Raw genomic sequence first — 23,640 nt, forward strand, 5'->3', positions numbered from 1 at the left:
ACATTATTTTGTTATAACGTAATGAGTACCGCTCACGTTACGCGGCCGTAGGCGAGCGAGGGTTTGCATTTTGCATAAATTACGTGTATAGTTGTGTCTGGTTCGCGTGGTCGCTCGGCGTTATTGTCAAAATAATGCGGGAGCAGGTTGCCGCTACAGGCTAGATAAAACAAATAGACCTCCGACACGGAGTTGTATATTCGACCTTTGCCAGGCCCCTGAACGCGCAATTGTTTCCCGCCATCGTGAAATTAAACGCTGAAAAGAAGAAAGGTCGACTGCCACTTCCGAAGCGAAACGAGATCGTATCGCGGAACACTAATGCGTGTCGCGATAACGGAAATAAGCCGCACAAAAATGTACATTGGACATTAAACAACGTGTCGACTGTCAGATTTCTCCGAACGTTTTACTTTTCGTATAAAACTTTACATGATTCTCCTACGCGATGGAACGATACACTGTTCTTTCTTTCGAGATCAAACGCATTGTTTCCTTTCATTTCCGTCGTTCTTGGGCGGTCATGATTGCCGGTTACTGCAGTATTTTGAAAAGAACGGATCTCGTAATTGAAACGTATTCGCTGACGGGGCTGGTTTCCATTGAATCGTTTCGAGTGCGTTCCACAGAAAGAGTTAATACGCGTAATTGTACCGGTGGATGCAAGAAAGGCCGTAGGACACTAAGGCCCTCTTTGCAATAAACACGTAATTAGATAACTAGTTTTTTTCTAACTTTGAATTTTTTCTAAATTTTAAATTAAAACGTTATAAATAGTTCTGCAACAATTTCTTTATATAGAAAAAAAACTCTATGACACTGAGATCCTTCTAGTATTTCAGAGGTATATACAATTTCCTAGGAAGGAAATGAGTGTACCTTTTCTAGTGGAACAGTCAGCGAAAAAAGAAACGAGAATACGTAAAAAGAATGTAAATGGTGGACCGTATTAAATGCACCACCGTTTCCTTATCATCATTTATTAAAAATACCCGGTAAGCGGAACAATGCAAATGGTCTCGTTATGAAATACTCCTCCTACGTAATTCTCGCAGCCTGACGTTTGAAAACATGAACGTGACATAGGAGATAGAATAAACTTCGAACGGAACGACATACAGGTAACCCTCGTATATACGATAGTTAGAAATAAAGTTGGATCGCCACATGATATACGTATTCTCACGCGTTAGATCGCTGCGCAATATGTCGTCACACGTTAAATTTCCACGCGTTATATTGCCCACTCGTATTAATGATGTTCAGTGACACGATTTCACGGCGTTCGTGGTGAATACGTGATATCAATAATATTATTAGTATTTATATCGTTATTAATACATCACGAATTCGCGTCACACTCAATTAATGTTAATACTGTAATTGACTGTGACACGCACCCAATGAGTCGATATTTCCAATGAACGCGTAAACTGAAAGCGTTTCGTTTATACCAAAATATCTGTGGTAACGTATCCATTATAAATTTCTTAAAACGATAGGTAAGCGAAAAAGAATCTAGATTCGTACCGTTATACGTTCGCGTGAAATGTAACGAAGGAACGAACTGTCACGACAACGATTAAAAACAGAAACGTATTGCCACGATCGTCTCGTCGATGTAACACACGAACCAAGCGGGACGCGAACCGTCGGAATTGAACACGACAGGATGTAACTGGTAGTCAAACTTGACATTGAAAAATTTCGAAGGATCCCGAGCGAGAGAAGAAAGGAACGAACGGTTCTAAAAGATATCGAACCGCTTCTAGTAATTTAAAACTCGTTCGTAGCCGAGCGAACTGAAATACACGTCGTAGCGCGTTACTACTGGTGTGCCCAAAGGCGTGGACAAAAGATGAATTTGAGACCGATGACCTTTCTCCTCGAGGAGAGAAACGGAGAGCGCGAGAAAAAGAGTGAAACGGCGAGAGCAGAAGAAGAGAAGAAAGAACGAAAGAGACAGGTCAAGAGAGATCATTCGAGAAGGCTCCGTTAGTTGATCAAGCGCGAAGGCTATTTAACATTCCCGTGTTTGGAAGGACGCACTTTAGGAATCGCAGATGTTCAACCGACTGGCAGTGCTAGTTTTCAAACTTGTTCTCGTTGCTCTCGCTTGATCTTTCCGTTACACGCTCCTTCTCCGTTCTCTCTGCCTCTCCTTTCGTCCCCCCTCCCTTCGTGCGTGTTTTTTGCGTAACAAACCTACCCGTGAAAGAGTCGGCGAAGTACACTTACTGGCGGCACCGATCGGAAGGGTTTGCCCGTACGCGACGTTCCGAACGGAAATATTCGCTAATCGAGGGATGACAGCTTTGCACAACAAGTAGGTCATACACGACAGTTAACGCGAAGTAACGACAGGTTGACACGGACACGATTCGACGGTTCGATTCGAAAGTGAAACGACGTGTATGGAACACGTAGGCGCGTGTTTACGTCGGCGGAACTCACCTCGGCTCGACGGAGACTGCGGTAACGGCTCGTAACGATTTGAAACGAGCGCACTGAGTCCACTCCATGCCTGGCGCACGCACGGCCACTGTCTTCTCACCCGTTATTTCCACGATTTTTAATCTGTACGAACACTCGTGGACATGCTGTCTCTCGTTCAACGCGGATAAAGATCGTCGGCGCACACTAATACCGGACGGTCACGACGCAGAGGCGCGAAAAACGCGAAAATCCCGACGGATCCGCGGTATAATGTCACGAAATACGTACAGAGTCGGCTAACGTCGGGCTACGACGGTGGCGACTGCATGCGACCAGCGGCACAACTAAAGTCTCTAGCCACCGTACGCTTGGGGATATTCCTCCAAACGACGCTACGCTTACCTCCCCACTACTTCCCAACATATTTTCAATTACCGTCACACAATAGGCTCGAGCATTATCGAATCTATTATTTAATCGTCTATCAAAAAGATTATTCACTTATATTCAATTATGTAATTCTTAATTACTTACCTTCGATTCATTCCGAATACTTATTTCATTGATTGTGCCATTTTCAATTAACTATTATTTTATTATAAAATTAATTTTCGACCGAATTCGCGGCCCGAAAATTTAGATCGACTACAATTTCGAACTAAAAGTAAATCAAACTTAACTTTGTATCTCACGTATAAAAATTTTAATGTATTTTATATACATGTATAAAAACATATTTACAATATTTGTTTAAAGTGTCCATATGCTAAAACTTGTAACAATTTATTTTTATAAGTCGGATCTAAAACATCGTGCAACTTGTTCTCGAGTGTAGGTACATAACTTGCATAATTTTGTACCAACGTCTTAAAAGTAATTGATTTTTCAAATTCAGTATTTAGTCGCGAATTTATCCAATCTATAACGTGATCTGGCAATACACTGTTCAAATAACTTTTCATATATCTCATTAAAAATTCTACACAAATTCTTGATATTTCCAAGGGTTCGAAGAAATCGTAATTGGTGCATTTATCGAAAACCTAAGTAAAAGCATCGTATTAATAGCCAGTTTCTTGCATGACTTCAATTATTAATAATACTTACATCTGTTTCATCCATTTCGTAGTCCGAATCATCCATCAATGCGACCCCCCAATAAAACAGCACAGTACAAATTAATTCAGGATCACTGTGCATAGATTTACAGAACTTAGAAAGAAACAGGTTTACATATGATGTATTGGTACTTAATATGCAATCTATTGGAATGGCATCGATTAAAGTGGCTGCCTCGCGTCGTACTTCAAAATTGTTGTCCAGCAACAATTGTAATACTGTTGTCCACCACTGAATTTCTACATCTACGAAATCATATTTAATTGATGTATTTGTTAAATAAAATTAAATAAAAAACAAAATTTCCTAAAAAATATAACTTACAACGATATTCGTAAGATTTCTTACATATTGGAAGAAGATCACGCATTATATCGAATACAGATTTTCTAAAATCTGTGCCTAAGGACGTGATCCATAAATGATCACAAAAGATACTATACACGTCATTAATAAATGCCAAATTAATTGCATCTTTGTCCTCGTTTAAAATAGTAAAAATTACAAACGATTTCCCAAGTAATCTTAAATAACAATCTCTTATACAGTAAGCAGTATTTTCCTTGTTTAATCGTATTTCGTTCAAAACAATATTACAAATGTCCATTTTCCTCGTAGAAAATGACGGAAACTTATCGAGGTATATTAAGGTACTGTATAGGAAATCGAATATTGCATCTTGCAACTCTGGTTCGTACCTATCCAAATTTTTCAGAGAATCACGTATTTCATTAACAGTGCTGTTTAATAGCTCCGTCGACACAGAATCTGATTGCATTTCATTGACCACTTTTGTCAAAGTAGACCATGCAATAATTTGCGTTTCTGGTATTTTTAAACTACGAACATATAGCGCGATTAACAGATTATGTGAAATTAATTGATTTCTTTCCGCTAGACATCGAATTAATTTAATCACAGATATTTGGTAAAGTTCTCGTGCTGGTCCTTGCTTCAATTTTTGTCGTAGTAAATGCGAAACAAGCACACGTAATATTTGAATATTTTGTGTAAAATACCTGTAATATTAATTAACATGATATTTCTTTAAACAATAAAATATTATCGATATTTATTTGCCTTACGTTTCATCTGTTTTATATATTTCACTACAAATATTCACGTAAACTGTGGCCAATAAAAAACACGGAGGATTTGAATTTTGACATTCTAAATTTTCCAAGATCCAACTTGTCTTTTTCAAAAACCTGCCCCATTGTTTATCGTAAGATTGGAATTGTTTAAAACCAAAATGTTTTATTATTTCGAATATCTGAATAATAACGAAAGGGATTAATGTAATCGTCCGTTATATTTGCACGATTGTACGTACCTGTAACATGTAACCATGAATCAAATTCAGAGATAAATTATTACTTCCAGTATGTATTATATTTTCAATTATTTTCATTAAAACTTCTCCTACAGATTGTTCTGTTATTATATGTACAAGTGCTCTAGCCGCTAATTTACGAGTTTCGAATACTGCACTCTTTGCACATTGTATTATTACAGTGACAAGATCGTTGATCTGAAATTGAAATCCTTTTTAACTGTTAAACTAAACCAATATGCTCACAAACTAACACACTGTAACATGACGTAAAAAAGTTACCTTGTTCTGAATGTTAGTGTAATCAGAACCATGTCTATGATATAATCGTGACAATAGCAATAAAATTGACTGCACATTAGACTTTATAAGACTATCATTCGTTGTCACAAACGATTGCAATTCCTCTAAAATAAAAGGCAACAAGTTGGGATACTTCTCAAAAAATAATATAAAATTCATTTTGTTATCCGTAGTAAGATTAATATGATCTTTCGTTCTCTGAACACCAAAAATTCTGATGATGAGTGCACTGAAAAGTAATGTCGCAGCATTTCTTTCCTGTAACAATATGAAACGTTCCTTCGCATGTAACTCTACACGTTCCGAAATAAAATAGTTGATATTCCGAAATTAACTTACCGCCCACGTTAGAGCGTCATAGCTCTTAATTGCTGCTATTAAACCATCTTCCACGTAGTTGTTCGCTACTTCTCCGAGACGAGAATTTCTAAAAATTGTTCTCAAAATGTTCAAAGCATGAGTTTTGATCTCTGTTACTTGAGTAGCGTTCTCGCGTACGCATTCATCGGTATGTGTTAATGATTCAAGTGAGTTTTCATATTCTGAGAATACCGAATTGGTATATATTAAGCGTCTTACTTTGTCCCGTAGGTTTATATTTTCCAAATTCGTAAATTTTAATAGAATTGTCATCACAGAATGGAAAGTTGTAGTATTTGTATCTTTGTACTGACGCGGTTCCGTAGATAACAATGCCTGTAATATACAATTTCTATGATTTTCTTTCAATAGAAATTTATAAAATTAAAGTTGGTACCTGTATCATGAAAGGAACACCCGCACTTCGTCGGGTTGCACATAATTTTAAATTGTCTTCCTTAATTCCTGTGATAGCAATTAAAATTTGATGTAACCATACTTTAGGCAATTGATTTAGGTCTACTATATCCAACCGCCAAAGACGAGTACATAACTGATTGAAACCTACATGTGCTTGTTCAAATGCTCCTCTATGCTTTGTTTCGGTAAGCAGCATAACCAAGTGTTCTCCTATTTTAATGATCTGTTGAAAAATCAGTTTTATTTATTTATTTATTTATATCCGGGATGTTTCTTTGTTTCGATATCTTAAACTTGAGCGGTGAAATTTTACTTGTTCCTTATTTAAAAGTTCTATGGAAGAACCATCTTCTCTTATTGGTGCTTTAATAGCAAGAAGACCAAACATTAAACTGACTTCCTTCACAGTGTGCCAAGAACAGAGCAGTACCATTTGTGGAGTCACCATCTGCTTGATGGATGAATTATTTATCTTACTGATAGCTTCTGAACTTAAATCCATTGGCAAATGTCCTTCAGGGGAAGAATTATTTACTATTACAGAAACTGCACAACTTAATTCCAAACATACAGTCACAAGTTCTGCAATGGTATCTTGCCATAATTGCTTCTTTTCAACATTTTCTAAATCACAGTCTTCTAACAAACTTCTAATGCAAAAAAGATATCCATACAAAGAATGTTTAGTAACTGTTGTTACTATATTCTCTTTTGCACATACTAGTGATTGCTGCAAAAATAATAAGTATACTATCTTCTTTCAATAGTTATATGCTGTAAGTAAAATTAAATACCTGTAACTTTTTTAACAAAATTAGTATCAACTGTAATATTACGGTTTCTGTTATGTTTTCATTAACTGATTCTGTTAAATCGAATCTTGCTTCAAGTACTGATTGTACAACTGGTGACAATGTACTAAGCTTTAGCATGTATGCAGCAGTAACACTGTCGATAGGCTTGATACTATTACCTAATTCAATAGCAACTTTAATAATATCATGAACTACATTTTCATTATCTAACTGTAACAAAGTTGTATTTATGGACTTGATTAATTTAAAAGCCATTTCTTTGTTGCTTTCATATGTATCTAATAACATCAACTTAAACAATGCTTCCGCTTGTTCAGACTCCCAGGTGATATGTTTGAATTCGTTATCCAAGAAATCTCTCATTAATAACAATATCTGTAAAGAAGACTTTCTTCTGGAATATGTAGCATCAGGGCTACATATACACGTATTACGCAAAGATCTAAATGCATCACCATACATTTCAATATCCCTTTTGATATTAAAGGACATTTCATACGAATGGTGTAACACTTCTTGCCTCATTTCCATAGAGTTACAATTTTTCTGATAGTGATATCTGATTTTTTCTTCTTGGGTATATTGTCTTTGCAAAACAGCTAAACTTTCCTTCATACGTTTCAATGCCTACAACATATAGATAACTCTAATTTTATTATTTGCCAGCAAATTGTGGACATATGAATGGTAATCTCACCTTTTTAATTAAAGGAACAAATTCTAGTTTTTCTTTCAAGTTAACTTGTAAGAATAAAATAATTATGTCAAATTCTTTAAAAGTAAATTTCAAGGTACTTTTTTTAGATTCTACCACTAGAGCAAGTGTGTTCAGTTTAATCTAAAACAATCATTATTCATATTATAATCACGATTTAAAATACCGAAAAAACATAGAACATGTGTATCATAAATTCTGTACTTGTTCGTCGTCATTGTGTATATAGGATTTTAAGGTGTTGTAGGTAATAGAATCTCGCCAAAATTCATCGTTAGAATTTAAAAGCTTTTCTTCGCTGTCTAATTCCCCACAGCGTTTCAAATCCAGCCATTTATTTAAATCTCTTTTTATATTTTCCTGCGAATACATCTTACTTAACCTATTTAAATTTGACCACAACAAACCACATGTATCATGTATTTAATTACACACAATCTAAATAAGCTGCCAGTGCCATCTAAGGATAAGCGGCAATCGTTTCTTTTCATAGTAGTTTACTATTTTACTACTGAATGGCGGTAGCAGTATTTTTCCAAAACGCTCGGCAACATTTTTGCTTCTTTACTTTATTCATAAACTTAGAAAGATATTTTACTTAACAAATGTTATTGATATAATATGCTTCATAAATTTTAGTAAAATCAATAAAGTAGAATATCCTCTGCAAAGAAATATGTGTCTCTATATTCGTTGCGTACAATTAGATGGCGCTAGTGGTATTGTTTTCAAAAGACGCACCGATATAAAATAAAAAATGTAATAAAAAGGCTTGCTATATACACGTTTTTAATTAATTAAATTATTATTTTTTCAGTTAACTAATTTATTGTTTCTGAAGAATACTGATTATTAACAACCTATTATTTTACAGATAATTTTACAATTCCATAATTTAATTTCAATGCAACAAGTCTTAAGTAAATTTACAGACAAGTTTCTAAATTTCTAAGCGTAATCCACTCGTACGACGTTTGTGGTACATGTGCCGTTTGCAGGACGTTAAGCTGCACTGTATGGATGGTCTAAAAAAATCCATAGCACGATGTAAATTGAAATCAGTTATCGTAATGACGGAAGCTTATCAACTCCAAACACAAACGTATACATTATAAACGTATCGTTTAATCGAAACGCATGCAATATCATGATGACGTATTGACGAAACAATTAAATGTCCGTGGCGTACAAAGGCGTGACCCGTAACGGTCCACAAGCGAAGAGCAATTCCATCGAATCCCGATTGGTATTCGATGGTAGGTACGCGAAATCAACGAGTTATAGCGTACAACGGGAAATATTGATTCGAAAAATAACTACGGCCGCTAATTTAAATAATTGCATGGCGCGTTCGGTCGCGTGGCCCGCGGTTCCGCTCTTTGCGCGGGTTACTCTAATAAATTGCGTTTTAATTAAAATCGATTTTTCAGCGGGACACTGGCAACCAGCGACGAATCAAACAAATCTGAAAGAGGGACTCTGTAAACGCGATAACGGTAATCGTTGTTACGAATAAACAGTTTTTATTGACGTGCTCGATACACGCGTGCACGGACAATGGCCTCCAACACGCTCGGTTTCGTTTTTCCAAATAGTTTGCGACTAATTATAAACACGACGCACCGTCTCGTTACGTAACTAACCCCCGTGTCTTTCGCCGCCTCTTAGATCTTTCTTTTCCTTCCTGTATGCCAGCTGTCCTCGTTTTTTGTTTAATTAGAACGAGAACTCGATCGAAACATTTCGGATCGTTAGGACCGAGTGAAATTATGGCAGTAATACATAACGATTTTGTACGAAGGGAAAGGGCGTTGTTGGTAGAAATGCTAACGAGGAATTATTCGATAAAAGCACCGCGGGAACGAAACCACGGGAGAAATAAAGAGAAGGAAAGAGGAACATCGACTAGAGAGAAATGACCGAGAATAGTTCATTTTTCGCGACACGGCTAGCGATAACAAGCATAACGCGAGGCAATGAGTGCTATTCCCGCCTGTTTATCGTTCTACCTGTACGTAGAAACGTGACATTTAACGGAGGGCAACAGAAACCTTCTGTCGTAACTGTAACTCTTATCACGGGAGTCTTATCTATATTTCCCCGAAAGAGATGAATGCTTCTACGACCGCGAACTTATTCAACACCGTTCATCAAATACGAATGTACTCTTTGTTACGAAATCTCGTTTCCAAAAATAAATTGTACGTCACGTTCGACTCCGTAAATCTGCTACGATTCTTTGTTTTTCTACTCGTAAACGAAGTTCGCGCTCCTAACGCTACATACGTTAGGGTTTTTCGAAAGATGGATGACTCGATTTATCGGCAGTTGCAAACGAGCCGAATTCATCGGTACCGATAAATAATCGTGTAACGAAGTTTCGTCGAAAATAAATCGAGCAGCGTTCGGTGTAGCAGCATCCAGAAGTAGACAGCAACGGTGACGAACTTCTAAGATAATCTTCTCGAAAGCTGTCCGTAAATCGAAATCAAAACGTTTGAGGGTGAAACGCGTCGAATTAAATTGCGGGGAGCGGCCGATTATCCGGGAAGCCCAGTAGCTCGCCGTTAATTGGATTTGACAGGGGACCAGCAAATTGAGTTAGCAGACGATTCTCGGTTATTTACCCGTGTGTCGGATAATTCACCGTCCGACGCGTCAAAAGCTTTGCAATCTCTCCTTGTACGTTCGCGCCGAACAACGGACCTCTCGCACACGGGATATGTACTTTCGTTTAAACGACCGAAATTTCAAGCCGAAACATCCGTTCCGCGAACTCGACAGATTCGCTAAAAGACGAACCGAGAGAAGAACATTTCCCGCGACTCCGTTGACGAAACTCGTGCAATTAACGATTAGAATCTCGCGATTTTTTGCCACACGCGGGAGAAGAATCGTTCTCAAGAATATCTCGGTAACAAAAGAGAAGACCTTCGGACACGTAGAATGGTCGGAAATGGTCTGGGACCCTTCTCAGGAAGATGTGTAATTAAAGGAGAGAAAGACAACGAGCATTGCGCAACCCCGTAAGATCCATCTTTCCCCAGGAATGAAATTAATGGCGGTACAGGTGGTCTCGTCGCCGGTGCAACAATCCAACGTGAATACCGCCGTTGTAAATTAACGTCCTCCAGCTTTAGCGATTCGTTCGGAAAAAACCGATATTCTCCTACGTCGTAACGCAACGTCGAAACGATTCTTATCTCGATTCGACGACTCTGGATGAATTTGGAAACGCCGAAAATTACTGTACTCTCTTATAATTCGAGTCCCGCAACGTACAGCGAAATTCGCGGACACTCCACCGGTTTAAAGTGTAGGAGAAAAATATGGAAGAAGCGTCGGTAAATGCTCGTTTGGCGGTTCGTCACGGTGGCTCGGGTCGTTTGAAGCGGCAGCACAGGACAAGAGGCGTTTTTCTGGTTCGAGGTCAATTTCCATGCTTTGAGGAAACGCAGCGTGTCAGCGTCGAGTATTTCGTTTCCGGGCCACTTGCTTCCCACTTACCTAGAAACAGGCAAAACAACGCAACAATTTATTCCTCGACCGCGTGCAAAAAGGCTGACGCTGTTGCGCCAGTTTCCGTAGAATAGGAACAGCGTCGGCAAGAAGGAACACAAAACCGGGTTAATGCGTACGCATTAGATTCAATGTTTCCACGTAGCTCGCCACGTAGACGTTTATCGTTTTTCAGTAAACGATCAATCGCCGCGTGTTCGAGAACTGTCAACTTGAGAGGAAGTACGGACATTATCGTGAACGCTCCATTTTGATGGAGAACGTAGGAAGTACCGCCATTATCGTTACAGTTTCTCGTAGAACACGGACAATCGAGTAGATATGTTCGTTAAGAAGTTTTGCTAGAAAGAATATTCTAAACTTTAGAGGCAGACTGACCCGAGTCCCTTTTTCCGTGTCATCGATTTTTATGCGAGATACGAGAAAGTGTTGTTGGTTCCTCCATTCTTTTGAAAGCGGAACCAATAATTACCAGCTACGTTACTTGCATAAAACTGACAAAGCGAAAAGCTGGCTATCAAAGTATCGCGATATCGAACATCGAAGTATTAAGCGTCACGTGCCAATTGGGCCAATGTTCCCGGTTAGAGCACGAATGGTCGGAGTTTAATTCCAGAAGAGTCGATCGCTCCGACGTTTCTACCTTATAAAATACTTAAATCGCAACCCCGTTCTTTCAACGAGCATCCGTTAATTTTCTTTCGAGCAAGACCTCGTTTTACGGTAAACATCGGCGTCGGTTTGTTTGATCGAACAAATCGAGTCTTTTCAATTTCGGAGCGTTTGTAAACGAAATCCGTCTCGTTTTATAATTACGCGGCAAGAGGACTCTTTTGAAAGGCCGAGAGAGGAGCCGGTGCCGAATGCTCCCGTTAGATAGACGAAAGGAAAAGAGAAGGAGGGCGGGGAAAAAAGAAAGAAATAGAATTTAGGAGGAGAAAAGCGAGCGCTAGGGTAAGACGCGGTAGAAGCGTAATACGAGGTTAGCCGAGAGAGGGTGAACTCGACGAAATAAATTCGCGTCCCCGAAGACAGTCGCGCGAAAAGCACTGAAAGGGGTAGAAACAAATGGCTACGTGGGCTTTCTACGGGTATGAGCCGAAGAAAGAAAGAAGCTACGTCGAGTCAACCGAATTTCGAGCGCCTCAAGAGGTAAAATGAATTTTTCCGTGGACTAAACTCGCCGAGAACACGAAACTTCTTTCTCGCTAGAAAGCTTATTCCGCTTTGAAACCAACAAGATTTAACTCTATCCATGGACAATTTCGTTTTCTTCGGTCGACCTCGGTTATCGTCCCGATTTTCCTCCATTTTCGCGAGGAGCGCGTTTCGACGAGAAAATCAAGCTTTTAACGATCTCTGCCGTAAAAGCTCGCCGCAAAAACCGCGCGGCGTAGAAATTGTAAGATTTACGAAACGTTTTTGTTCGCGACTCGAGTGTTAATCGAGCGAAATTTGTGTATTACGACGGGGAACATGTTCTCGACGACAGCTTTCGGTTAGCGAGCCACGAAACGAGCTCCGGGAAATTTCGCAGGGAACCCGTTGTCTCGCTATCGGAAGTTCTTGAACCGAGTCGAAGTACCCTTTTTATCGATGTTCGCCTCGTTACAGACTGAACGAGTTCTACGTACTGTCGCGAACACAATCCTTCGTTAACGGAATTCAACGCTCCCAATACGCTTTGCCTCGAATTCAATCTGGACGCGCTGATTCCTTTTATATCCGCGTAATTCTTCGTTCGGCCGAACGCGTCGTGGCTCGGTGACTATCGTACGGAATTAACGAAACAAGTGGAAAAGCTCGTTACGTTTAGAGTTCGTCGACCGAACTTACGAATAAAACCCCCGTTCGGATACGTAAATTCCGATGAATAATTTTGCTCGAGGACTTACGGGAAAGTTGGTATCGCGAATGATCCCTCTGGTGGCGGATGTGGAACGGCGCTACTGCAGCAGTTATATCCTGTTTTATGGTCACAGAGTTTCCGCCAAGCTATTTTACGATATATTCAAAATGGAAACGTCGCTAATGCGGGATCGAAACTTTGCGCGATCGACGCAGTTAACCCTCGCGTCCTCCAAATATTTACGATTGTTTCGTAACCGGAATGCGACTTTTGCGCAAAATTGGAGTAATTGGAGTTCGGTGAGTCGACGGGGAATAAACTGGATCTCCCAGCGGCGTTCAACGTCGAATATCGACGACGAATGACGTGGAAATTTTTGGGATTTTTAGCGGCATGACGGAACTATAGAGCAGAATCGAAACGATATCGGATCAAAAGATGGCCGAACGTTGATCGATCGATCAGCAGGTTCGTTGATAGTCGACGCTCGACTCGCGTCGATCGAATGCTATTTTCCGTGAAAATTACGCGTCGAAATAAAAGTTCTTCCTAGAATGATATCGAACATCGAACACTGTCCGATCTATCGGTAACCAGCGAAGATACGTATGCATGTAATTGCAATCGCACAGTCACGGTCGTTATTTTCCTTCGATCCACTTTCCGCTATCGGCGAAATGGAAATTTCTCGAATTGCTCTCGCTGTTTCCAAAGCCGAACGGGACGTTTCGCGAAGTCGAATTCGTTTCGACGAAAAAAAATAACGAAAGTTTCGTAATCACCGGAAATAAAAATTGTCGTTACCGACCCCTTATTTGAGCTCTGTTTCTCGATACAGTTTTACGTACGCGATAAATATCGATACGTACCCCTTGCCGTTTTACGCGCGAAAAATTGACGTTCACGCACACTCTCGCTTCGCTTTGCCCCTTTTATTTTCGCGTTAATGCTCTTCCATACGAGTCAGCGGTTCTACGGATGCGAATGAAAAAAGGTTCAATGGATAGCGAACGAACAATCGTATTCTGAGACCTGGACCGCATAAATACCCCCGCGGCAAATAAAAGCGCGCGATACAACGAAAGTGTCGATCGACTGGAAAAGTTGGAAAAATGTGCATCCAACGAATTCGACGTTTCTCGAGTTCCAGCGGAATTCGAACCTCGGCGATGTAACGCGTCCACGCTAGCCAGCAAGGTATAACAATGGCGATCCGCAGGAGCGTCATAAAAGACGACCATTTATTTAGAAGTTTTTGTCGGTGAACTTTGAGCGAAAAAAGAGACAGAGAAGGTAATTTACCGCGATAAAATCTGTCGGGGAAATGTTTTTCTGGCAAAACGGCCTCGATAAAACAATACTCGAATGCTCAGCCCGTGACGGGAAAAGCCTCTTGATCTCTCCTAAACTCATTCGTTCTCCCAGAAGGTGGATCTCTATTTGTCATTGTCGCAACTTGAGTGAGATTAACGATCGTCAGAAAACTAAGTGTCCGCTGCAAACGACGTCACCACGAAACGTTCCGTATCGTTGCTTTCGCAATTTCTTCTCTGTCTTCCTGCTCTTTTTTACGGCGACGATTTTCAACGTGATTTTTCTTCTTCTCGAAACGTCGGAAAAAAAGAAAGGTTCCTTCGATTAATTCCGATAAATTAATAACCCGATGCGGTAGCCCTTCTCTTCTTTCGTTTTGTTCGACGATACAAAGGGAGAGGATTCGATCTTTGCTCGGGGGAAGATGGTGGACGAGATTTATGAGATTGATATCGCGCGATAATCGAGTCTAAGGGAAACTTCGGGGTGGAAAAGTAATGGGCAAAGTTTCGGCGACGATCAGTGTTCGCGGTTACGCCTGTTTACACGCTACCTATTCGGTGAGCGCGCAAAGTACTCGATATTCTCGAAAATAACGCGCCATTTATCGCCGGGAAATAGAATAGATAAGCGCTATCGTTTTTTAACTGGTTAAAGACGAAAATGAATAATTCTTATCTTTAATTCGTTATTAATACGTTCGGTATGTCTCTCGTAAAAGAAATGATGAAATTATGGTCATAAATTAACCTCGATAACGATGCGTTTTCTTATCGCGCTTTCCATTTTATCAAGATGAATCATCTTCCCAAAGACGAAGATGGGTTTTTCCCATTTTCACGAAAGAAGTTACGCCGTTTAAACCGCGGCTAGTAAATATACCGGCGATAAATAGAAAAAGTGTAGAATAAAAAGGTACGCCGGTAAAAGGAAAGAAACACGCAGGATAGAAAACGGCGGAAAAAGAGCACGTTCCCCGTGGTGCGCGCAACTTTTCGCTGCGTTATATCTGGAAGCCATAGAGCGGGCATCCCGTTAAAACAGAGGTAAAAGCAAATTATGCCAAGCTCGTAAAAAAATACATGGAATTAACCACTAGAGAAAACGCTTTATCGTTCCACTTTCTGGTTTACTCCGAACAATAAATGAAACATTACAGACACTTTCTTTCTAGCATTTACATTTAACTTTCGTCCTATCTAGAAACGCGAACTGTACGGGTGACGATTGCGTTACAGGATGTCGGGCATTGGATCCTATAGCAACGCGGAGCACCTACAGTATTATGTTCCCGACGCTTTGTTCCAAAACCAGAATGTCATCCGCTAATGAAAAGCGATTTACAAACGAACGCGCAACAGTTCGGACCGATGCTCGAGAGCGGATAAACGCTTTGCTAGGAAATGTACGCGAATCCAGATTACAAATTAGACAGCGATCCGGAACGTCTCTCGCGAGGTGTTTTCGAAGCGTGACCAAATACTTGCGAATCTCTGTTAAAATCAGCCAGTTAACCGCCAACTATTGTTTCGCGAGCGTCTATAGACAACGCAAATTATTTTCATCTAACTGCTGCAATATCGCGATACAATTTCTCGTCTGTAAACGGGAATTTACGGTTCCACGAATTCGAGCAAAAGTATTCGGGCCAACAACCGTGGAAACTCGGAAGAACAATGCAACTAGTCGGTGAGGAAAAGTTTGACTGTTATCCGAGTAAACAATCGTTGGGCATGGTGCGCCGAGAAGCAAACAGGTATAGTTAAATTAACGGAGAAACCGATACGAAACAACCATGACAGTGCAACAAAGTTCCTTCCGCGAGCGGAAAAACGGAATCTACGGCGAACTCTGTGTAACGTTGCAGCGCTGGTCAACTTCGTTTCTATCGGAGTATTTCTTCATTTACTATCGTTAGATCGGCATTCTTTATTAGATACGTTATCGCGAGGTTGTACTCGTATAAAAAAGTTGTTCGCGCGACGTTTAATTATCCGAAATCTGCCGTGGCTCGCAAATTTTTCGACGAAACTATCTCGAAACTCTGCAGGATCTCTGATTTATATTAAATGTACGGTCACACAACGCGCGACGATGTACAACGTATCGTGCATCGCGCAGTCACATAATTCTAATTTCCATTATATTTTTGCTCTTTTTTTACGGAGCAAGATAAAATGAAACGGCTTCGAGTTATGCAGGTGGTTCGTAGACCGCGTCCTAGCTTCGAAAATGAGAAATCAGACAAGGAAGCGAATCACCCCGGGGCGATATGGCTACACGGACGCGCGGGAGGATTTTGAAAGTGTCGATATCTCGTTCCATCGAAGTCGTTGACTCGAACGATCTGTTCGCTACGAGACGACCATACCTATCTATGTTTACCAGGACAAATGGAAGAGAGCAGAGCGAATGAACTAGTAGGCGTACACTCGGCGCCAATAGTCTAACAGGGAACGGTATCGAGTTACCTGAGATTGTTGTAATAATTGTGTGTCACTCGTTCTTGCATAGATAAGTACGCGTTACGCTGTTATTTTAGACCGCACCCAACGTTCTTAGATACTGTCTCGTATCTCGTAATCGACGATCAAATGACTTCTAATTTTGGAAATTCTCTTGTGCAACCTCCTGCGTCCCACAGTTTCAGAAGCCATTGCAGTCAGCAAGAATTACTTCTACTTCCGGAAGGTCGGTGACCCAGGGAAACACTTCGGATTTTCAACTCGTTTCGCTAAACCAGTTAGGGGTATTTAGACATTTTTTCTTCCGTTAATTCGTTATACCAAGAACCGGAGAGTTGGCGACGCAACACTCGACTCGCTTCGTTAAATCGGTAACATAGAGGATAATGAACAAGTCGGGGCTCAAAAATGTTTCTTTCAGACATCGTAGACTTTTCGTATTGTCGCACATATAGCAGGAATTCGCCCGGTGACGCATAGGTCTTAGAATTTCAGCTCGCTGTTTCACCAGGGTCTGGCTGAACGCGGTGAACACGGAGGTAAAGTCTCCGATGCGCAACTCGCCGGCTGACGCATTCTCACAAAAGAAGGTAGGCTGTCTTTGAGCGACACACGAATATGCGGGAGGTTCTGTTTCGTGAATTATCATTGAGCTCCGTCTGCATGAACCGAGGCCAGGCATTAATTACAGCGGCAAGTAAAACTTGAGCTTTCTGCATTGTGCACAGGGATTACAATGCATTTTATGCAAAACCAGCTCGTAGAATAGCATCTCCTGGCCAACCCTCTCCTCTCTTTGCGTTCTCCAGCGTTTTGTCGCACTCTTTTCGTCTAACCGGCTCTCTCTCCTCTCCTTTGTTATCGCGTACTTTGCGGGTTGCTCGATAATAAACGGCGCCTGAATCCGTAATCGCGTCCCTGCTATTCTATTAGCTCATCCCATAATAAGTAACGAGATTCGTTGGGAAAGTATATCCGGGCCAAATATTTGCAACGCGTTTCGGTCGACGGTAAATAGGTTTTAGAATAAAGCGAATTCAGCTTTTACGCAACGTATAGTTGATTTTCCCACGCATTCGTTTTTGAGAAAATTTGCAATCGACGAAATGCCGTGCGTAAATTGCGGCAATTTGACGAGAGTCGTCGAAGCAATTTGCCGCGGTCTGATTCCGTGCCCGCGCGAATCGCGTGACGCGCGAATCGGGAATTCTACTGGAAGTTTCGAAAAGTCGATTAAATCGCGAACGAGCGCCGTCTAAAGTTACGATTCGTACTTTCGCGAGTATGCCGGTCGATGCGGGGCTTCGCGGTTTTCGTCGTCGAACGATCGAGCGGCGTCCTCGCCGGCCGAACGGAAACACAAACGAACCGAACAGAAAATTTCGAAAAATCCTTCGTTCCGCTTTTGCATTATTCAGCGACGTGCCAGCTGTGAAACGAGCATAATGTAACGGGTCATTGGAAACAATGGTTAATACGGATCGTCGTCGGAGAGGACGGAGAGAGAGAACGTGGCAGCATTTTCAAGGAATTTACGGAAGTTTTGGGACTCGAAACGATCGTAAAAGGCAAGAGAGGTTCTCGGAAGGGTCATCGGTTCGTTTGGCTACGTTAGATCCTCTTTGCTTTAACGGTTTTCCACCGATTACTGCAAATGTCGTATCGTTACCTTCCTTCCTTACGACGGTAAGGGTACGTTGAAAATTCGAACACGAATCAAAATTGTTCATCGATAGAATTCGTGTCGAGGATAACTCGATAGTTAATTCTCTACCGACGTAAAAATCTATGGATGACCGCATTGGTCGTAATCGTTACAAGGTGAACCTCGATAAACGGCCGTAACGAAAATTATCGATATCTCTCCGAGCCGAGTTGGAGTAGAAGTCGAAGATCGATAACGACTGCAGAGCAAAGTAAGAAGAAACCATAGAGCGGGACTTCCGTGGATATTTGATTACACGCTCTAATTCGGGAAACGTGTATCTGTCTCTGGAACGTATTACGATATGAGCGCGTACGAAACAGTAGACGACAGTCTGCTCGAAGTTGATACGGCGAGCGAAAAGGGAAAGCCAAACGGCGACAGATATCGGGTATCTCTAGTTCTCACAAATCTTCGATGTTCCTAATCCACGTGGCAAGTTGCCCGTGAACGAAACTCCGCTAGCCACGATAAAATGGGAACAAGTGAATGAGCAAATACTACGTCGAACACGGGAGAGTACGCCTTCCATTCAGAGACGCCACCATATTGCTCCCACCTGTTATATCCGCCAGCACTTTATCTTTCCTCGCCTTGTATAAACGTTCTTTCCTCGTCCCGACCGATGAGCAGGTCATTTCTCTATCTCCCCGCGAACAATCCCATCGGATAAAAACGTAGCCGTGTCCTCTACGAATATCGTGTTCGCCAGGTAAACGGAATCTTTCGTTTCCTTTCCCATTTAACGCGTTCCGCGATTATTTCCGTTTACCGTTAACTCCCTCGTCCCTTAAACGTATATTACCGATTATACTCGTTGTAAAGCAAATTGTCCCGGAGTTAAGGTAAACCCGACAAACGAGCGTACGAGATGCACCAGCGCTGCGACACGGTAACGTCGGCAATATAGGCGACAATAAAATAATAAGAAAGTTATTTTCGAACGTAGTTCGATCGTGGCGGTGCCACGTTCCAGCCTAGGTCTGTCGTTGCCCTAATGGAAAGATGGATATCTCGAAATTAAATATGACTCGTGTTTGGTACAGCTCGGTGCCCTGGTTCGGACACTTATTTCTTCGAGATCGACGGAGACAGCAGGCAGCGGAGGAACAAGGGAGAGAAACGGAACGCCGAAAGGAGGGGATCGAGAGAAACAGAGAGGTACGCGGCGAAGAAAAGAGACGGTGTCTGTAAAACAGCCGGAACACCCACCTTGATTCGATACCGACGTTCCAGACGATCGAAAAAAAATCCATCACGAGCGTCCCTCGAGAAAATAGAGTAATTTAGATAACAGCCATCTACCCCGTTGCTCTATCTCTCTCTACCTATATCACCGGCAAGCACGATGACGGTAAGGGTACGTTTAGACCGAGCGAGCGATCCTTCTTCCCCCGAAAGAGCATTCCTCGATTGATCGACGATTGCTCGTCGAATCGAATGCCTCGATAATAAAAACGCTCGCTCGACGAATCGATTCGATTCAATTCGACGCGATTCGATCCGACGCGGTTCGATCCACCGGTACCAATCGCGAATATTCGTACACTCCTCGATTTAAACTCCGCGAACGTTCGCTCGTATTCGGGCGTTCGATGCGACCGCACAATTTGCTCGGTGGTCGCTCGCGCTGAAAGAGAACGAACGAACGCTCTTGCTCGTTTAGTCCGCTCTAAACGCACCCTAACGTGTCTCCGGAGACACGCCGCGGACGATGCTGGTCCGGTCGTCGCGATCCAGGATATTCTTCTCGTAACGACGAAATTCGATCCGTACGGGCTTAACGAGAGCACGGATAAAAAGTCTATCGTGAAAATTGGTGAAAACGAACGTTCGACGTTACGCTTACGACCGTAGGCTTACCGTAATTCGCCTCTCTCCCGTGGCTCTCCCTCTCCATTTTCTTTCTCGTTCGGTCGACCGGTCGAAAGTCAAGCTTTCTCTGTTCCAGGGTAACCCCCTCTCTCGGTGTCGTCCACGACTCCCCTCCCATCGGCGAAGCAGGTAACGTGCCAACGCCAGGCAATGGCGCCTTAGCGGCTACACCTGGGCTAACCGTTCGCCAGGTTAGAGAGCTCGGTGATTGGTCGCGTCGCGCAAAACCGCGCGCTGATTGGCCGATATCGCGGTTCCGTCGGCACACGGCTTTAATCTCGTTTACCGTAGGCGCGCTGCTGCTCAGTTCAACTTACCTTAGCCGCACGGACGGTTGGCCACGCAACTCACGCCGGACATTCCACACGAAAGTTGCGAGCACCTCTGCCGCGTTAGTTCGCGGTACACTTTGTTTCCGGTTGCTGGCGCGCGTTCGCGAGTCCGTGCTCCGTGTTCGATCGTCGCTCGCGATCCGCCACGGCAAGAAAGCGGCAGCAGGAAAGATCAACAGTCAGGAGATCGCGTCGCCGCTCGTCCGTGTGTGCCTGTGCTCTCGTGCCTGTGTGAGTGCGTGTAACGCGCGCGCCCCCCCTCGATGCCTGTGTGATACCTGTACACACACGGCGTGTACGATCGAGCCTGCGTGTATAGCGGCTCCGCTTCTTTCCCTCTTCTTCTATCTTCTCGTATCCTCCGCGTTCCGTGCGCGTGTTCGTGATTGGTCGGTGCGTGGCATTTTTAAAAAGTCGTCCTGCTTCTGTCCGTTATAACCAAGAGATCCGGCCAGCGGCGATGTCGCGAAACCGCGAGTAAATCGATACGTCGATCCACGTCGAAATAATGTCAATGCGCAGCGAGTTTCGTTCGCGAGTTCTTTCGATCGTTCGCTGCTGGTGATCGACGCGCGAGGGTTTCGCCGCTTTTTATCGTCGACGGTTCAAACGGATACCGCGAGGGGTACGCATGAGATCCGACCAGGAAAGGAACGGGGGGCTACGGTACCGGCTCTCCTGCACCCACGACTCTTCGCGGCGCTTTCGTACGATCAGCGGAAAATTCGAACGCGCCGGAAAACCTTCCTGACCCCTGCGACCTTCGTCGTTGACGGATAAAGAGCAGAGCAGGGAAATCCGGTGCAAAAACGAAAGCGGCGCTGCTTCCTTTTTAGAGTGTCGACCCCTCGGAGTGACATATGCGTGTGGCGCGTAGATTCCTTGCCAAAGATAAGTCGCGGCGAAGAGTGGCGGAAAGTGGCTGAATTTCGAAAATAGTTTCTGGAAGCTCGACGTAGAAGGGGCGAAAGAAAACGAGAAATAGCCGCGGTGATTTTCTGATCTCTGTAAGAGGAGGTGCGCCTTATAGTTCTCCGTTCGTGCTGGTGGAGTGCGGTGCCTCGGTGTGTCGTATAGTTGTGCTTCGTGCGGGGTGAGGTTAGGATCGTGCAACCGAGAGAAAGAGAAGAGTGGCCGAGCGATAAACTGCGACAACCTGATTAAGTGCAAACGAGACAAAATATCGAGGCAAGGGAACACCATTCAAAGAGGAAAAGTCGCACGAAATCTTCGAGAACTGGATCACACGGGCGACTCGAGAATTGCCAAAATTTTGCCAGTTTATAAAAAAGGTGAGTACGCGTGTCACCGTTGTCGGTCGTTGGTCCCTAAAAACCGATAACGAAACTTATCTTTGACAGGTTCAATCGACGCGTATCTATTTTTGTTAACCAACACCCGCGTCTATTTTTTTCCTTATCTCTAGCGCATTTTTTTTCTCTTTGTTTAAAGGTACGGTTATCGAATTTGTTCGATAAACGATGTTTGTTCGATCATCGATATCGACTGCAGTCGCTCGCGTTCGACCGTGACAGTTTGTTTTGATTCGCGTTACCGGTTCAGATCGCGAAAAAAGGAAATTCGAATTTAAATGCAGGTAGCGTCGGGATTTCACTGGCGTGACAGTTGCATCGTTCGATAGCGGTAAACGATAGACGGAGCAATAATCGATAAGCGCTAATGACGAATCGATACGAGGTAACTCAACGGTATTCTACGCAGGTTCGTAGGCGCGAAAAGGTAATTTTTTACGACAGGATATTTTTACTTAACCGTGAACGATGAACACACATCCGAAGTCGAAAGTATCTTGAAAGTAATCCAAGCGAGATCATAAAGAAAGTTAAACGCAGTCGTGGCAGTCGCTTTTTCGCGGTGTTCTTCGAATTCGTATGTTGGAAGAAAAGTCGGTTCGCTCGTCGTTTAACCTCGAATGTCTCGGTTCGCCTAACCTTGAAATCCCACTCGTCGCCTCTTGCGTGTTTTTAAAACACTCGATCTTGGCTCTCGTGGGACGCGCGCATGCGCACAACCGTTGGTCCTTTATTTTTCTCCGGTTACCCCCGTTCTTTCTGCCTCTTGCCTTCCCGCGTGCCCGTGCTCTCGTGGCTTCGGCAAAACTTCAATTAAAATCCTTCCCGGTATCGGTGACACCGGTAAGCCCGATTTAACTTTTAAATCGAATTCAGACTGGTCGAAAAAACAGAGAAAGCGACCTATGCCTTACCTTGAATCCGCCTTCCTCTTTAATGAAATTTCGCGCGCTTTTTATGTATGTATTTTCTACGAATATCACGGGATCTCTGTCATTGAAAATTCAACATACGGTTGTTTGAAATTTGTACAAACTCGACGGACAATGTCGCTATTGTGTCGCGTAGAAGTTTCTATAACTTCACCGTGAAACAAAGGATATTTTCGCGACAATTTTATCGATAACTCGCGTTCGATCCTTCACAATGGCGGGAGTCAATATTTTCGAGACGCGTACGCGAACATGGTACCGCTTTTCCATTGTTCATTCCGCGGTGTTGTGTTTACGTCGTTCGGGAATGCTAACTGTTCCACGAATTAAAAAAGGAAAAAGAAAACGACGGGATGAAATATTATATGAATTTCCACGAAATGAAGTTATTCCGATAAATTTCACTCGGAGGAATTCGAAGAAGTTTCAGAAATGAAAAAATACTTTTACATTTTTCATATTTTTTGCCGAATAGCACCATTCTCTTTGTACATATTTCGATGCGAATTTACATCGTTTTTACCTTACTCCGCCCGTGTACAACAATTTCGTTATGATTTAATAAAAAGCGGAGTGCGTAACATTCTGTTTCGTTGATATAACCTACGAACCAAAATTCTACTTTTCCGTATTAATATTAACATTAATATTTCACGTCGTACAAGTACAAATTAGAGAAAAAGCAAAAGAAGATCGCGATCGTCGAAATTTGTTTTATCGTACTTTGCACTAGTTGGTTCGCGTATAATTACTCCGGCTTCGTCCTGGAAATGGTAGGAACTACTAATTTCGTGACTCTGCCGCAACATTTATTTAACTGTCGTATACTTTGGCT

General features: G+C 42.4%; 3 protein-coding genes across 14 annotated transcripts in view; 1 reads left to right on the forward strand and 2 right to left on the reverse strand.

Moving 5' to 3' along the window:
- Positions 1–2,794, reverse strand: part of LOC100877340 (uncharacterized protein CG43867) — a 97,079-nt gene extending 94,285 nt beyond the window's left edge. For 6 of the 10 annotated variants that reach the window (XR_001097053.2, XR_001097052.2, XM_012293637.2 and 3 more), the window contains exon 1: positions 2,455–2,793. The gene's annotated coding sequence lies outside the window, so the exon portion shown is untranslated. The other 4 variants (XM_012293632.2, XM_012293644.2, XM_076529089.1 and 1 more) reach the window with 4 other exon arrangements.
- Positions 2,795–3,116: 322 nt separating this feature from the next.
- THADA (Thyroid adenoma-associated protein homolog) lies at positions 3,117–8,108 on the reverse strand. Of its 2 annotated transcripts, XM_012293631.2 has the most exons (12): positions 7,706–8,108; positions 7,484–7,624; positions 6,766–7,413; positions 6,285–6,701; positions 5,949–6,194; positions 5,531–5,887; positions 5,171–5,449; positions 4,889–5,086; positions 4,641–4,828; positions 3,880–4,574; positions 3,544–3,800; positions 3,117–3,479 (listed from the first exon to the last, which is right to left on the reverse strand). In XM_012293631.2, the coding sequence occupies exons 1-12, from the start codon at positions 7,871–7,873 to the stop codon at positions 3,174–3,176; spliced, it is 3,900 nt and encodes a 1,299-aa protein (XP_012149021.2). In that variant the 5' UTR covers positions 7,874–8,108; the 3' UTR covers positions 3,117–3,173. The 2 variants fall into 2 exon arrangements, with proteins under 2 accessions (XP_012149021.2, XP_076385207.1); XM_076529092.1 differs by lacking the exons at positions 7,484–7,624; positions 7,706–8,108 and having other exon boundaries at positions 6,766–7,161; positions 7,247–7,381.
- Positions 8,109–20,478: 12,370 nt separating this feature from the next.
- LOC100877563 (Ankyrin-repeat, SH3-domain, and Proline-rich-region containing Protein) overlaps positions 20,479–23,640 on the forward strand; it is a 77,295-nt gene continuing 74,133 nt past the window's right edge. The window contains exon 1 of one of the 2 annotated variants that reach the window (XM_012293628.2): positions 20,479–21,852. The gene's annotated coding sequence lies outside the window, so the exon portion shown is untranslated. The remainder of the gene's footprint in view (positions 21,853–23,640) is intronic. The other variant, XM_012293627.2, reaches the window with a different exon arrangement.

Source organism: Megachile rotundata, chromosome 2 (assembly GCF_050947335.1).
Source record: "Megachile rotundata isolate GNS110a chromosome 2, iyMegRotu1, whole genome shotgun sequence".
Lineage (NCBI taxonomy): Eukaryota > Metazoa > Arthropoda > Insecta > Hymenoptera > Megachilidae > Megachile > Megachile rotundata.